This window comes from Dermacentor andersoni, chromosome 7 (genome assembly GCF_023375885.2).
Source record: "Dermacentor andersoni chromosome 7, qqDerAnde1_hic_scaffold, whole genome shotgun sequence".
NCBI classification, from domain to species: Eukaryota; Metazoa; Arthropoda; class Arachnida; order Ixodida; family Ixodidae; genus Dermacentor; species Dermacentor andersoni.
In genome coordinates this window covers 152,247,001-152,263,147 of record NC_092820.1, presented here as the reverse complement: position 1 = coordinate 152,263,147, position 16,147 = coordinate 152,247,001, and the positions used below count along the sequence as shown (strand labels likewise).

Genomic DNA, 16,147 nt, shown 5'->3' with positions numbered 1-16,147 from the left:
ATTGCGACGTCCCAAAGTCTCACACCAAACGCGCGAGCGCAACTTGCGGGTCCGGTGTTGCGGGCTTGCGGCTTCGTAGTGCTCCGCAGACCGTGGGAATTGCGCAACATCAGGCAATCTAATGACGAAGCAGCCAGGTTCCGAAACCGACGATTGCTTGGCGTGCCGTCTTGTTGGCACTGGTGGACTTCTAGGCGCGTCGGCTTACGTGTGGTACCACAGTCGCCACCTGAAGGGACTTGGCAAGTTCGCTGCCTACACTCTTTGCGGCGGTAAGCTACCCTCACACCGTCTGACGGAAACTGCAGTCCAATGCCTGTGATGCGAATATGCCTGAGCTACACACAATGTTCGTATCGTCGAAATATTGTGCTATGCAAATACAAGTACTACGTTCACCGAGCACAGCAAATGCCAAATTTGCACTGGACGCACGATCACACCGTCAGACTGCTGAAACTGCAACAGTCATGAGTGTTGAAGAAATGTATAGACGATCTTATACAGCTGCCAGAAGAAACTATGGCGGGTATGTAACAGCTATAGTTGTGCTGAAAGCTGAAGGAAGTCACGGCAACTACCACTATTAAACTAGCAGTTTTATGCACACAGTTGTCGAAGCTAGTTTTGCCTAGAGATGAAGGAAGTCTTGGCTATACTGTTGTTAAAATAGTGGCTTTGAACTCACAGTTGTTGAAGCTACATTTGCTGAGAGCTGAAGGAAGTCGCAGCAACTACCACTGATAAAGTAGTTGTTTTGAGCACACAGTCGTTGACTCATGTGTCACCACTTTTGTTCATTTAACTCTATCCAAGTGAAGCTTGCATGCTATTTTGCAACTCTCATGATCTTCCTGGCCATATTATCAATGCTGTTATGATGGCATAGAATAAGGCACTGTCAAAATCATGACATTAGAATGTTAACCTTTTATCGAGCTAACCTGTGTCTAGAAAAGCAGCTACACTCGAGGACAACGAAGGTAGCAAGCACAGTCATTGATAGTTGAAAATTTTATCTGCGGATCAGACGTGTCAGCTATTTATACATGGCCCAGTAAACCTTCCAGCAGAATTGCTGGTGCTAGCACAAGTTCTAGAACGTGCACCAGCATTCACGTCGCATGCAGAATTTGACGACACAAGGGTCGGCGACAACATAGGCAACTAATAGAACCATCGATAACATTCAGGAAATGTCCGATACAGAAAGGCTTGTCTTGCACTGAGCGATAACTTTAAGCATTTGTTAGCCAGTCAAATGCGGTTACCAGCTAAGGATAACCAAGTATGCATGTCAATATAGACTCACTGTCATACTTAACTCGAACACGCCTTGACCACCTTCTTGCTTCTGCTGTGGAGAGTGCCTGAAAGGTTTATTATGTGCGGAGCAATATATTTACTTTAAAGAAATGGTTGTTTGTGTCACGTGGAAAAATTATTTGCTTGTCTTCAGGAATTAGGCATGTTACTTTGTTGGCTGACTATTACAGTAGTTAGCGCAAAAAAATGTGGTGCAAGAGATTAAGAGGATTTCTTTGCTGACAGGACTCTGCTACCTCGGATGTGCAAGATTCATTTCTCTACCGCCATTCCTGCCCAAGTAGAGGATAGATAAGCGGTACGTGGTCTACTCCAAGTCAATCAAGATTGAAATTGTAGTACTTACTTTTCTGTATACAGTTAAACTTTTTAATAACAAAGTTGCACTTGATTTGAAAATACCTTCATTTTATCCAATATTAATTATAAGCATATATTCATTACCTGCTCATATCGGTGAGACACAGATTTATTTCATTACATCTAATGGTCAACTGTACATGCATATACAAACGAATTACTGTCATATTATCAGATAAAATCATGTGCACAAAATGCTGTGCGTGTGTTGTATGAACCACCGCAAAGCAGGTGTTGCAGGTGTGTGTTCATGCCATTTTTACAGGTGATTTACAACTAAACCTTGTATTTGAAATAACATTTATTACATTACTTTTTAATGCACAATAATTCTCTTACATGTACACAACCTTAAAGGGCCCCTAAAAAATGTTTTTAATGTAGTAAGAAGATGCTGCCGATCTGTTGCAGAGGCTACTGTGAACATGTAAGCCAAATATTAGTGCAGCAGGGAGGGAATTTGCACTCTCATGCCAAAAACAGAAAAAAAAAATTCCTTGCTCTCGCTTCCACAATGCCATTACGCAGTGTCGCCGTAAGCAGCTGGCCCACCAACCCTATTGGCTGATTTCGTGATCTCGAGAGCATTCCGAGTCACACATAACTGCTAATTTTGAGTTAACTAAATGAATGTCTGCCATCTCAAAAAGACAGAAATGTAACTTCGTCTACTGCAGCCAACACGGGGTGCTGTGACCAGCCCTATCGCTGCCGCGACACTCAACTTGTGGCCGGGGCTTCCTTTGCCCTTTTGGCTTCTGCGCTGTGTTGCTTCCAGCATGCTAGCAGAGATGAAAGAAGGGAGAAAGCCAGTTATTGGTGCGATAACTCTACTTATAATTGAAGAATTCGAAAAATATTCAGTGCCATGTCATTCGTGAGACATCTTTTAGTGGTGAGCTTGTTCTATGATTAGTTCTATGAAGTGTTTCAGGGCCCCTTTAAGGTGTACAAAAGTGTGCGCTTGTACTTTTGTGCCTTGAATATGGCAGCAACTTCTATGCATTGGTTAGATGCTAATAAAGAGGCCTGTAATATCATTTTTGTCACCTATGTAATACGACTCCAAAAACCACAGTGTTCTGCAGCAAGTCATTTTATGCCTGAAAACTGGGAATGGGGCAATGTGACAGCATTTTGTTCTAGCGGGGACAATTTCTTTCAATTGACAATTTACAATACAGAACTAAATGGGATAAATCTACCTAAAGATAAAGGTGGGAGTGCACTTAGATGGCACTTCCAAGTCTTGAATGACAGCTTCCTGATGTCTCATGAAAACAGTTATCACTGCATTGTGCCAACAGTGACCTGTTATAGACTTGTAGGATAACAAAGCAAGCCGAGGGCTTGCACAATTAGCAGTAGAACAGACAGTGGAAGCTGTAAGGCTGACATAGAAAAGACAGCTGTATGAAATTGAAACTGACATCAGTAGATGACATTCTAGTTGAGATCGCCACTAGTGGAGTAAGGCACGTCACATGATGTGTACAGCAGATATAATTGGTGGCTTATTCTATGGCTTAACCAAATGGTTGCCAAGGGAACAGAAATGCAGTATAGAGTAGCAGAGGATTAGATTAAGAGATAAGGGGTACTGCAGGCAAGAGATTGCCTTGGTTGACCCTTGGCAGGGATAATTCGAGATACCTGTAACAGACCTTTGCCCTGTAGCTTAGTTGAAAATAGGCTGATGACGTTACTAGTACCCTAAAGTTAAAAGCACCGCTGCATCCACACTGGCGCCTGCTTTTACGATCATAATTCTTACGCTAATGGCACATGCATACTTACGAGGGTTTGGGGTTTAGTGACCTTGTAGTGTCAAGAGTTTGAGAACGTCTTGCAAAATGTTGCAACGATAGCATCCCCACCCCAGCATGCTCAAGCAAGACGCAAATCAAGTTCACAACCTTTACTGCACTTTAATCCCTCATCCCGTCTTCGCCATGCAGGGTAGCACTGCGCACGTCTGCCCAGTTAACCTCCCCGCTTTTCCTTGTTTCCGTCTCTCTCTCTCTCTCTCACTGAGACAGAAAAAAAAAAGAGATAGGCATAGGTATTGTTTCTTTTTACTAGTTTGTGTTACAGTGCCTAGTGTATAGTTTCTGGTTGTTTAAAATAAATGATAATCGCAGAAAACCCAACTGTATCACAGTATAGAAAAGTGATAAGCGAGTGTCAAATAATTATATTCTATGGTGGCTTTTTGTTCCTTGTAGAATGTCTGCAAAATGTCTAAGGGTAGATAGCATGCAGAAGCGCAGATTGGGTAGGCGGTGTAACTGCAAGATATGGTTAGATATATTAAACTGAATTGTGTGCTGTAATTCCAGCAGAAACTTGCCATTTTTCACTGCTGCATATTGAGTCATCAACAGTTGAAGAGGTGTCATGAGCTACATTATTTATTTGTATATATAAAAACTCGCATTTCACACACTGATCACAACAGTTTATGCAATTCCCTCAAACATATACACAGCATATTCTGAAATTAACACTTGCATATTATATTATGAAACAGGTAAAATTTATTATTCAAAAATTTATGACATCCAGTCCAGTTTCATTTTTATCTACAATCACAATTCTCAATTATGAGCACATTCAGCCGGTGCTCCGTTGTCCCTACAATATAGATAGCTGAAGCTTGATCTATGGGGACACTGTAGCTAGGGCCCAACTCAGATAGTTGAAGACAGTAAAAACAGTGATTTACAGGTATTCAGGGTCTCCCATTGTTTAAGCAAATGGATGATACTTTGAAAATAAGATCTTTTTATATTGAAGATATCACAACTGTAAACGATCACAGATTGCAAGAAGTTCGAAATGTACTCCCTTTGTTCTTTGCCACAGGTTCCATTATATAAGGTGATTTAAAATAGTCAAAATTAGTCGTTTCTCACAGCAGAAGCAGTTAAGCCAATAACATGGTGCAAATAAAACAATGCAAAGTGGGACAAAATTTCTACGATGCTCCTGGCAGGGACAATATTAGCTGGCATGTAAATGCTGCAAGGGAATACCGAGACCGAGCTGTATATTGAAGCACCAGTTGCGATATCTTGTGATGAAGTATTCAACCACATTTCATCGGCCTTTTTATTGTATTCTGAAGATGCGTACTTTTCTGTGCTGGTGCAAAGGTCTTTGCAGTTATGCTAATTCCCTAATACTACACTTTTTTCTGTCAACAAGCACCACACAAGAGAAAAGTGTTCTGGCCCATTTTGGACCAGTATGATGCACCGATTCTATTCAAATTTTTTTACTTCTTGAGCTTCGTCAGTGATCCAAGTAGCGCACTGCCTATGTTATTACCAAAATTGGCTAGCCATGAGCACTGGAAAATAAGAATGGAATAAAGTCGACTGAAACAGATTCTTACAATATGCAAGCCCTGGTTTCAACACACCACCACCAGATGTCAGCACCAATGCTTTGTATTTTCATCCTGAGATCCCCTGCTAAAACACGTAATGTACACAACTGACTAAAACTAATATTTCTGAGACATTTAGAAACGAAAATAAAAAAATTGAAGGGCACTTAGGTATTCCTACATAAATGAATGCGAAAGCATTGCGACATATCTCTGATCACGCCTCGGCCTTGTTGGTGTAGTTGTGTGGACATCCAAGAGGGGCCGGACGCTGATACTGAATAAGATCGAAGGTTCGTCTGTCGCAGTGCATGACTGAACTTACCAAAATCAATCACTGCACCAACTGGCAGTGCCGCAATGCTATAGGTGTTGTATATAGACCGGCCACACAGTTGTCGCAGCTTATGCAATCTTTACTGGGAAACGTTTGCAGCGAACGCTATGCGCGATGGCGAGCTTTCTGATTCTTTTTTTTTTTTGCCCCACCTGGCCGGTTGTGCGGTGCACGCGTAGAGGTGAGCTTCATCTGGTGGTGCTTCAAGGAACTCAGCGGCCCATGCACTCCCTCTGGTGGGCTGTGACCATGTGACTTTCTGCAGCACCTCTGGCCACACCGCCGAATTTTCTGCTTCGTGAGCCATATAATGCTTTCGCATTTAAAATCTTTGCAAGTTCACGGCCGAACGGCAGTTTTGTTGCAAAAGCTGCCTGATACAGACTCCATACAGGGGTCCCAAAATGTACAGTACAGTCCACTGTTAAAGGCAACACTTAACTAAAAAGAAGTAGTATGTACAATCAATCAAATGTGCATTTTGTACACGAAAAATTATTCTGTGCTCTTGTGTGGCATATCAAAGTGATAACTGATGGCAGCATATTAGCTGCGCATTCCTGTTAACAGTGGACCTTACTGTTAATTCCAACTGCAAGAAAGCATTTATAACACTAGAGCCATTAAAAGACAAATGCCTGTGAGCGAGTGCACCCATCTTATATCCAAAAGTTGCAATATTCACACCTCTTTGCTGCTACCATATTGCAGCTACCACTTCCGTGCTGCACAGTGAAAGTTGCACAATGCTTAACCTTTTTCCAGTCATTGGTATGTGTACACAAAACAAAGCAGAAACTCAACTAAGTAGTATTTTTGGGGACTTCAACTGCGCTGGGACGAAACACCGAAGTGGAAGAAGACATAACAACCGCAGACTAGCAACTGGTTTACTGAAACCAGTGTCAATAAACCAGTTGTTAATCTGCGTTCGTCTCGTCTTCTACTTCGGTATCTCGTCCATAACGCAGTTTAATGTGCTTTCAATAAACCAGTAGGTAGTCTTTGTTTGTCCTGTCTTCTTCCACTTCAGTGTCTCGTCCCTAGCGCAGCTTAAGTTCCCAAAAATATGTCTTACCAATTAGCCTCCCAACACACTCTCCTCAGCTAAGCAGAACACAACCTGTGCGACCTTATCCATTGGTTACCCTGCACAACACGCTGCTCATGACTTTGGCAGTGAAACTTAAAACAACCTTTGGTATAAAAGTGACACTTTGCACAGTTGGCTTTGCGACTAATCACCAGTAGTTCACTGAACAGACAGCATCAGAGTTCCATTATGATTTCGCTTCAACTAAAGATCTCATGTGCAACACAGACATTTACAATGACACTGCACTTTAGAGCTTGAACACGTTGAGGCAGATGCCAAACACGACTGCCCAGATGAAGAAAGCGCCTAGGATTATGCCAAATATCACAGTCTTCTCCACGGACCAAGACTCCATTTGCACCTTTACGGCATTCCTCCCCGCTGCCAAGCACTCGCGGCACTTCGGTCCATCGGCAACGCAATTGCAAGGCTTTGGGTCCCACACGATGCTGTCATTGTCCTGTGCGAGGCCTGCTGCCAGTTCGATATCCTCAATCCCTTTGTGGTCACCGCCTGCCCGTACGTCTGGGGCTTGTTCCGATACACCCGCTGTTGGATTGTCGGCCACTTCCATCTGCAGCGAGCACGTCATGTTATCTTCGCTACAAAGTCAAATAAAACTGTAGGGTTTTGAATCTCAAAGCAAATACACTGCAGCCTGTTCGTTTGGGTTGATTGGTGCATCCTGTCACTCGGCAGGTTCTTTTAATAGTGCAACACAAAACGAAGGAATGAGTAACAGAACAAAGTGCTCTGTCCCTGTGCCTCTTTGTCCCGCGTCGTACTGTTAAAAAAAATCTGCTATGTGACGAGTACAGATGCTTTGAGTGACATTATAGCGGAGGGCTGGCTCTGGAATAAACTACCAGGGGTTATTTCACATGTACCTAACTCTTAAGTACACAAAACATTTTTGCATTACGCCCCCATTGCGATGTGGTAGGTGGGAGTCAAACCTGTAACCTTGCACTCGGCATCGGAACACCGTAGCCACTGTCACTGGCAACACTCGATAAATGACGAAAGTAGGAAAGATTTGTAAGGAGAACTATAGAAAGGATGAATAGCATACGGTATCTCTAATATTTGTTGGTTTCCCGTTACTGTCTCTGATAAGAAAACAAAAGGAGCTTATCCTAATGTACAGTGATACTTCCGGTCTACGCTAACGAGTTTTCTTTATCGCAGGTTCACATACGTGCTAGTTTGTGAAGTTTTCGGTGAGCCACGTGTGCGTTGTTGCCGAGCGCAGTTTGCAAGCGCATCAAAATGTGCAAGATGCCGCCACGGCACTTATCACAAACAGGAGTTAACAGAGCAGAGGGGGTGCGTCCTAAAGGGCAAGCTGTTTACCAGCCCATTTTACTTTGCTTTCGCTGCGACTCGGATCACCCACAGCCGAGTCTCAGTGCCCTACATACATCCCCTAACCCATGTGGGCATTTGGCTAGCTTTGACTAGCAGTGCAAAACCGCAGCAAATGTGTCACTTTGTCGAGTGTTCCCCGCCCCGAATATTGAGTGCGACGTTCCAACGGATTTCCGGCGTGGTAAAAACCAAACTCACCGACCCATACGTCGTAGACGACGTGCCGACATGCGTTCCTCGACCATTGTTACTGCCGTTCTTTTTCTCGCAACATTTGCTCGATTCGTCCATAGTTGAGCCGTGGACGCCCTAGTACGGCAACTCCCTCCGCCTCTGCGTTTATCTCTGCTTTTCTTTCGCGTTCCCGACGTTTATCGGAGAAGTCGAGGAAACAGGGCCGTCTCGCGGGCGAGAGCGTCTCGTAATCGCGCAATACCAAACCTCCGGGCGATCGCATATGCATATACGTGACGCAGATCGCCCGACCGCTGGTACGTACAACGAGTCCGGGTGCTCCGGCCACCAATTGCAGTGTTAGAACAAAGGCGCACAGCTGTTCACGCTTTGTCATATGCAGACTGTCAGCGCGGCCCCGGGACGAAACAGGCGAGTCTGCCGCGCACACGGCTATATATGTGTATATATATATATATTTGGTTATGCCGGCGCTTGGCGATGTGTGTACAAAAGAACTTGAAAGCATGGAAAACGCGCGTCGTTTGTCCAGTCTGCTGACAGGTTGACAGGGGAAACAAAGTCGGCCCTAAAAAGAGCTCGAACGAGAGATTTGTAGGGAGCTACGTACGCGAGGCACGGTTTGGAAGGGACGTTTCTCATGCATTTGCGCGCCGGTCCCGTAGTGAAACTGTCGAAACGGCTGCGTTTTGCAGAATCGTTAACCGAACTTGGGAAGAGTCTACGTTTATTTCGCCACCGTAGCAGAGGCGCACCTTTTTTTTTTTTCCCCTTTTTTTTTTTTTTTTACGCCGGCTACGCAGTACAACGCACGTGCTCATTCCGTTCCCTTTCACCCACGGACGAGATATCTGCATCTCGTTTGCATGCGCCTCGGCACTCACGTAGATGGTCGTCGACCGGCCGAATATATTCTTCCACATCTTCACGATATTCGCTGGCGATGTTCTCCTTATGGTCGCTGCTGCTGGCGTGAAGGTCGTCTGTTCTAAATCCCAAGAGCCGAGGCGGCGTCTCTTTCATTGACCTCGTAAACAAGCTACCGCGGTGTGTGAAACGGACATCGGCCGGAAGGAAAGGGCTGAGAAAAAGGACCCGCACATACGGCCACAGAGGGGGAGCAAGCAAATCGATGCATATCTCAGTGGCCAGTGGAAGCCGGTGCAATAAAAAAAACCCGGGCTGCCCCCTCGCTTTCTCCGGACGCCGGCGAGTGGCTCACACAACGGCTCCCGGAGTTCTTCGAACGCGAACGTGGCGCTGCCCCGCTAGCGCCGATTAGCCGGCAGTCGCGATTTCAAAAAAACAAGCCGTGACGCCGGCTAACGACGAACAGTTGGCCTTTGACGGCGAGCGCTGCTCAAGGAACAGCAGCTGCTGTTCTCGCTTCTCACCTTGAAAGTATTCTCCTCCGTTTCGGATCACAAAAGCACTTCCGTAAGGGGGGGTCATTGGACGACGCGCGATCATTCAAGCTTCGCGAACGCGTCTTTTGAACGTGTTACAACGTCTCCCATTCATTCGTTGATTCATTCGTTCATTCATTCACTCAGCAGAGGCGGTTGTTCTACAGCGGAGCCATGAAGCTGAAGGAGTTTGAGTACGGAGAGGAGGATCTCGTGTACGACGTGGCGCCGAGCCGTGAGCCAAAGCCGACCCGCTTCGATCAGCTGTTGCAGTCCAAATGGAACGAGGCCATGGCCAACGGCCACTTCTGGTACAAGCTGGAAAAACTGGAGACGCGAATACTGCCCGGGAAATACGGATTCGTGGCGCAGGTAAACTATTAATCCTAGCAGGAACGTAATACTGCCGTTGAGTAAGTTATGTTAATTATAGTACGTTAATTACTTTATGTAATTTGACCTGATTCTTGTAAGCTTTCTCTGCCGATGCTTGCACAATTAGAATAGGCGATGAAAATTTGTGTATCGAAATAAGATAGGTCAAATTGTATTACCCATTAGACTATTACTGTTCACTACAGATAGCCTAAAAAAATCATTTGGTTTGCGGGTTTTACGTGCCAAAACCACCATATGATCATGAGACACGCTGTAGTGGAGTACTGCGGATTAATTATGACCATCTGGGTTTTTTTTAACATGCACCCAATGCACGCTACACGAGCATTCTTGCATTTTGTGCCCCCATTGAAATGCAGTCGGCGTGGCCAGGATCCAACCGAGAGCCTCGACCTCAGCAGTGAAATGCCATAACCCCTGAGCCATTGTGACAGGTCACTAGAACTATTCTTTTTCAGCCCTAATGGGGCTCCAAATTGGATTAGAATGCCTGTAGACCTGTGTATCGTAATTTATGCGTGTCCCAATGTTTCGTTCATTCATGAGAGTTTTATGTCAGTCACTGCCTACATAAAGATACAGCAAAACAAGAAACGCGAAAGCAGCAATTAGAACTTGAAGAGCGGACCTTACAGTTGCGCTGGGAACTCGTGGAAGTTGAAAGAGCACACCTGGTGGAAGATATTTGCAAGCTATAGTGATACGTAAGCTTCACTGAGGAAAATGTTTGACTTGTGTGCTCCAAAAGAAAACCTACAAGCTCATTAACAGGCTAGCGACTCAAGTGCTTGCAAGCACTGTGGATCCCATATTTTAAGTTTCTTCAACGGGCCGACATATCACACTTGCCCAGTATGTGTGTCCAGTGGGCTCTGAAAAATCGCTGTGTTGCAGTGATAGTAACAGTTAAGCAGTTGAGAGAGAGAGTTATGACCTCTACGCATTTTCTCATAGGCTGCATGTGTGCGCATAGTTTCAGGAAAATATAACTACAAGCTATGCAGGAAAGCCACCATGAGTTGAGTGCACTGCGTCGCTGTATGTTCACAAAATCCTTTCACTTGCCCAACAGCTCAACACGAAGAGAGCCCAGGAAAGGAGGAAGCCTCAACATATCAATTCCATTTGCATGCCATTTGATGGCAGCATCTTTAACTTCACGAAGCTCAAAGAGGGAGAGGTAAGTTGCAACACCTGTCAACTTGCGACAGATCGAGGTGGTTCGGCAAAATTAACGAAACTCACTCACACTCACTCGCAAAATGTAGCTTTGGCATAGGACTCACTCAGACTTACCCACATCCAACTCAGCCGGGCTTACACAGACTCAAACTAGCCGTAAATCTAACCTTGCTGAAATTGCATTAGACTCTAGACTCAACAATGTCAGACTTGGACAAGCTCACTTCAAGGCCGTTCAACTGATTGATTCCAGGCACTTCTGCGAAGCTTCAATAAGCACGCTCCTATAGTGTTAACAGAACCAGAATAATGTTACTAAAGTCCTGTTGATAATGTTACTAAAGTTTAATAAAGCTTCAATGTTGCTGTACACGACCATCAACAGCACTTTGACTACACTCTGAAAGGACAGTCAAATGTGCCATCAGAATCACAAGCTCAGATAGTCATACTTGTCACTCAAATTCATGGAACCACCATTTAAGTCGTTAGGTGATCGTGGGTAGGTACAGCTTGCATAAAGTCTCGTGAACTCAAAGACAATTGGAACCATGTGTGATTCAAACTTCAACTCGCTTGGACTCGCACTCATGCTTGCATCAACTCACTCAGACTTGCGGCTGGCTCCGGCACGACTCGCCTATCTACGTACCACATTTGCATGTAATGTGACCGCGAATATAACACGATGGGGGAGCTTTGGTCTCACAGAAAGAAATATATATATTACATTTATAATGAAAAGTGATGCCACAAACAGGAAACAGTGCATAAACAAGAGATGGTTGCTGGGCTTCATTAATCATTACTGCAAACTGCAAAATAAAGTGAAAAGACAAGTGCCGATGTCTTTGTCAGTGTCGGCAAGTAAGGCGTCGTCCACCGTTACACAAAGCAAGATGGAGATTAATACGTCATAACTACACTTATGACAGTGCAAAATATACAGTAGCAACTTCCAACTCACTGCTCTTGCATGAGGCGAAACAACAGCAGGCATGCAAAAATGAAATATATTTTTTTTTTAATTCTGTTATATTCATGTCACACAACAAACATAACTCAAGGCACATTCTGGGGCCACTGAGGCCGAGAATTTCGAAAAAATAGCTTGCGTTATATTCGTAAAACTGGGGTGTGTAGATCATAAAAAACTTGGATAACATTTTAGCGCTAGCAGACAAGGACAAACGGGAGCCGCTAACAGTTCATTCTCAGGAAAATTCATACATTGATACACCATGTGCAACCGTGCCACTTCTGGTCAAAACATTGTACTGCTCCTTTCAAAAACGACGTCCCTTTATCAAGCGGGTCGACAGACGCTGTGCTAACACCTTTCACTATTCCACCCCATAGCTTGTGCCTCTATAATTTCATGCATGTCCTTATCTTTGTCTAGAAAGAATTACACAATCATTTAACAAAGTTGCACAGCTGCCCTCTTGAATATGAGCAGACAGCTAGACGACTGTCACAATAATTTCTTACATTTAAACTATGTTCCCTTAAGCAATCAACGAACCGTTTTTTTTTTCCTTCTGCTAGATGCTGTTTTCTTTGAAGAACGTCAACAAAGAACAAGACAGTGCAAAAGAAGTAAGCAGTGGAATCGGCTGTTTTAATTAGGTACAATAGCTTATGCCTCCTGCATTGTTTCTCGTTATCTATAGGCCTTGTCTTGCAGGTGGGGCACTGGGTGGTGATCAATGTCAGCCCAGTTGAGTACTGCAATTCCCTGCTAGTTCCCAGCCTGTACAACTGTCTGCCGCAGGTTTGTGATTCTGCTTGTGGTATGCTTCAAGACGTAACCCATGAAATTTATCTAATTATTTCATTTCATAAATTGTTCTTTGTCTTGACTTGCATGTTAAGAGAGCGCATTCACTTTCTTTGGGACATGTTTTGTGTGTTCATTTGCACACACTTCTTTATTCTCCTGCACATTTTTTTGCTTGAGTCATTGGTTTGGTTAACTTGCGTTGTACTACTCACCTTCATCCTGAACAGATACTCACGCCCGTGTCACTGCGTCTGGCAATTGATATGGTGCTACTAAGTGGCAGCCCGTAAGTGATCACACCTACTGTATCTAAATCAAGCATTGTGAAAATACATTGGACTTATTTCATATCCGAGTCCCAGAGGCCACAGATTTTTGTGCGATAGTCCAAAGTTGAATCGAATGTGCATATTAGCATTATTGTGGGTTATTACACAAGCACATATATACAGAAGGCAATTTCATCCCTCCGTAAATGAAGTATGACCAAGCAGCACTGCAAACAAAGTTACCAGGGAAAGAGTACTTGGCAAAATGAAAATCCATGATATCAAAACTGCAAATGCGTGATTGCATTGGTGATGCCATCTTATGGTGGGACCTTTAATTATACAGGCCTCATCAATGTGCTCTCTTCAGCCATTTTTCACCACATCATTCTGCGCAGAAAAGGGCATGTGCTTTAAATAAGCAGATTATTAGTTTCCTGTAGGCTATGCAAAGTTGACCAAAGCTAGATTCTCAGTGAATGAATTGAATAAATAGATTGTTGACACTGAGTGGCCTGAAAGAAAAATACTGTTCATGACCAAATGGAACTTGGACTGTTTTCAGAAATTTCCGTCTTGGTTTCAACAGCCTTGGTGGCCATGCCTCGGTGAATCACCACCACTTCCACCTCTATTACCTGGAACATAGGCTTTACATTGAAACAGCTGTGAGTTCCTTGTCACATACATTATACAGTCAAACCTTGTTAGTCACATCTGATTCAAAAATATCTTTGTTAAAGTATCTGATGTAAGTGTATGTTGCCATATCTGCATCTCGTGAGACAAAAAAATCTTGAATGTATAACCATGTCGAGTTGCTCTCGCTCAGTATGTGACATTTTTTGCTATCGAAAACACACATTTAATGCTGCGAGTGAACCACTATCTGCCTCGCTGCTACCTATATTGTCTTGGATACTGAATTTTCGGTTTAATTATAACAATAGAATGTTCATTGAAGTAAAGCATGACCAGCCAAATTATATACTTACTTCCTTATGTAACATTCTTATTTGACTGTATTAGATGCTTAAGGCACTTACTGTACATCCCCATTTATGCAGAGGGTCAACCACCTATGGAGCGAATGCTATGAAATTGTAGACTATCCTGCCAAGGGATTTGTTTTTCAAGTGACTAAAGACAACAAGGAAACTGTTGTTCAGTGAGTAAAATAAACTGCCCATGCAGCTTTATGCATGAACATTCATTCAGTTGTCTAGTCTAGCGGGCATTTGGTAGTGATGTGCGAATGTGGCATTCCAAGGGTAATTTTCCTATGCAATACCTAACATTGATTTTCCTATGCAATATCTAACACGAAGAACTTGTATATTTGCTACCACAGGGGCTATAAAAGAACATAGTGCATTGCCATTGATAATTATGCACTGCTGTGCAACTGAAGCATTTTAAAGGAAAGATGGCACAGATTCTATAAACTGATATTCAGACATATGTGCTCATTAGCGCTATAGTGTACGAATGTAATTGGCACCTTCAAACCTGTAATATAGTAGTTACTATAGTAAGCATCTAGATTACAATGTATTTTAATGTGGTTTGAATTAGTAAATGAACATTGAAGTACTTATTTAAACTTTAAATTTCTTCTATAGATTGTTGACTTGCATACTATATCGTGCCAGAACAGAACATAACCCAAAGTAGCACTACTTATGTTTAATTGCACTTCAAACTATTTCTGTTGTTATGGTGTGAGAGGGAGCTTTGAGAGGAAGGAATTTGTAATGGCTGACAGTATTATAGAATGAAGGAATCACATCCACAAAATTAATCACACAAACGTAATCTTGTGCTGTTTTTTTTTTTTTTTAATCTGCTTTAGGAATCTGATGGTACTTGTCCAGATGCTGCTAAACACTTCTACAGCTCATAACCTGTTTGTTACGAGAGGGACAAGCTTTAAATCAGACGATACAGATGGTGTTGAACAACCAGTGGTTCGTGTATTCCTGTGGGCACGCCATTCTTGCTACGGTGAGACTGCATCACTGCCTTCCCCGTGATTTCATACTGAGTGTCTCGTGTTGCACATTTTAGGTGCGAAGGATGAGTCTGCGTTCAACGTTGCTCTCTGTGAGCTGTCGGGGCATCTAATAATGAAAAGTAAGTTTTATGATTTCTTAAAATCTTGTGGCCAGCAAAAGCACTTCAAACCAACTTATTCGATTATCCCTTTCTTTTTTTTCTCCTTGTACACACAGACAATGAAGGATACCTCGCTGCAACCGAAGAATCTGTCTCACAAGAGCTCCACAAGTTTTGCGACGACACCTTTGCCGAAGTACGCTCCCAAGTGGTGGCAATGAACAAAAACTGCAACAGCAGCCTGCGCGCCAGTCCATCCAACAGCTGACAGCCCTGTAAACTCGTCATTAGCATTTTCTTTGCTCATAAGGGCATGACGTTCTGGTACCAACTCGCTAATAAAGTTGTTTTGTTTATATAAGCAACTTCAAAGTCTGTGCCAATTCAAAGACACGATTGCCAAGTGAAATGGCCATGTGTTTCTGTCCTGCTGTTTCTCTGCAAACACATATAAGATAAGACAGTACTATATCACAGACAAAAAAAGCATGAATGGGAAAGTAATTTGTTCCTCAGCACACCCAGCTGTCGGAGATGTAGGTAGCAAGTCCCCAACACAGCACGGAGGCCAAATCATGGTATCATCGTACAGTGTTCTGCCCCACTCAGTTGTATGCATAGTATTGAAGACAAGGTCGTCTTAGCTGACTTCATATAGGTTTGGCTTATCTGATAATCTTATAAATTACAGAAAAAAAGGGCCTTTTCGCATCTGCAGAGCGTCATAGTGAGTCGCAAGAGGTATCAATGTAGGTATGAATGAGACAAGATGCTGGAATTGGTCACAGAGTAGATAAAAATAATTGTACAAGTGTAATTAGTGCCAACTTAGTCGAAAAGTATCTGCGCTATCTCCGAGATTGGCCCACCTGACCTCTTGGTCAGAAGAGAAAGGGTCTACCAAATGTTAAGGAAAACGG

The 16,147-nt window shown here is 43.4% G+C and overlaps 2 protein-coding genes across 7 annotated transcripts; one reads left to right on the top strand and one right to left on the bottom strand.

Annotated features, from left to right (window-relative positions):
- LOC126533563 (GDP-D-glucose phosphorylase 1) lies at window positions 1-15,592 on the top strand. 5 transcript variants are annotated; one of them, XM_055072197.2, is made up of 12 exons: window positions 1-272; window positions 1,552-1,624; window positions 9,630-9,851; window positions 10,951-11,058; window positions 12,609-12,659; window positions 12,748-12,834; window positions 13,071-13,129; window positions 13,678-13,780; window positions 14,180-14,280; window positions 14,965-15,116; window positions 15,180-15,245; window positions 15,344-15,592. In XM_055072197.2, exons 3-12 carry the CDS (start codon window positions 9,654-9,656, stop codon window positions 15,493-15,495), a joined length of 1,077 nt encoding a protein of 358 aa, XP_054928172.1. In that variant the 5' UTR covers window positions 1-272; window positions 1,552-1,624; window positions 9,630-9,653; the 3' UTR covers window positions 15,496-15,592. The 5 variants fall into 5 exon arrangements, with proteins under 5 accessions (XP_054928172.1, XP_050036678.1, XP_054928173.1 ...); XM_050180721.3 differs by having other exon boundaries at window positions 9,627-9,851; XM_055072198.2 differs by lacking the exon at window positions 1-272 and adding an exon at window positions 312-529.
- On the bottom strand, window positions 4,076-9,487 carry LOC126533566 (uncharacterized). Of its 2 annotated transcripts, none has more exons than XM_050180727.3 (2): window positions 8,958-9,487; window positions 4,076-7,084 (listed from the first exon to the last, which is right to left on the bottom strand). In XM_050180727.3, exons 1-2 carry the CDS (start codon window positions 8,994-8,996, stop codon window positions 6,758-6,760), a joined length of 366 nt encoding a protein of 121 aa, XP_050036684.1. In that variant the 5' UTR covers window positions 8,997-9,487; the 3' UTR covers window positions 4,076-6,757. The 2 variants fall into 2 exon arrangements, with proteins under 2 accessions (XP_050036684.1, XP_050036683.1); XM_050180726.2 differs by lacking the exon at window positions 8,958-9,487 and adding an exon at window positions 8,077-8,367.
- Window positions 15,593-16,147: the final 555 nt, after the last annotated feature.

Bases quoted from the DNA above. Each gene is read 5' to 3' on its own strand.
- LOC126533566 (XM_050180726.2), bottom strand. From the start codon at position 8,169: ATGGACGAATCGAGCAAATGTTGCGAGAAAAAGAACGGCAGTAACAAT. The intron at 7,085-8,076 runs GTGAGTTTGGTT...TGCTCGCTGCAG, and splicing joins CGTCTACGACGTATGGGTCG to ATGGAAGTGGCCGACAATCC.
- LOC126533563 (XM_055072197.2), top strand. From the start codon at position 9,654: ATGAAGCTGAAGGAGTTTGAGTACGGAGAGGAGGATCTCGTGTACGAC. The intron at 9,852-10,950 runs GTAAACTATTAA...CTTGCCCAACAG, and splicing joins AATACGGATTCGTGGCGCAG to CTCAACACGAAGAGAGCCCA. The intron at 15,246-15,343 runs GTAAGTTTTATG...TTGTACACACAG, and splicing joins GGGGCATCTAATAATGAAAA to ACAATGAAGGATACCTCGCT.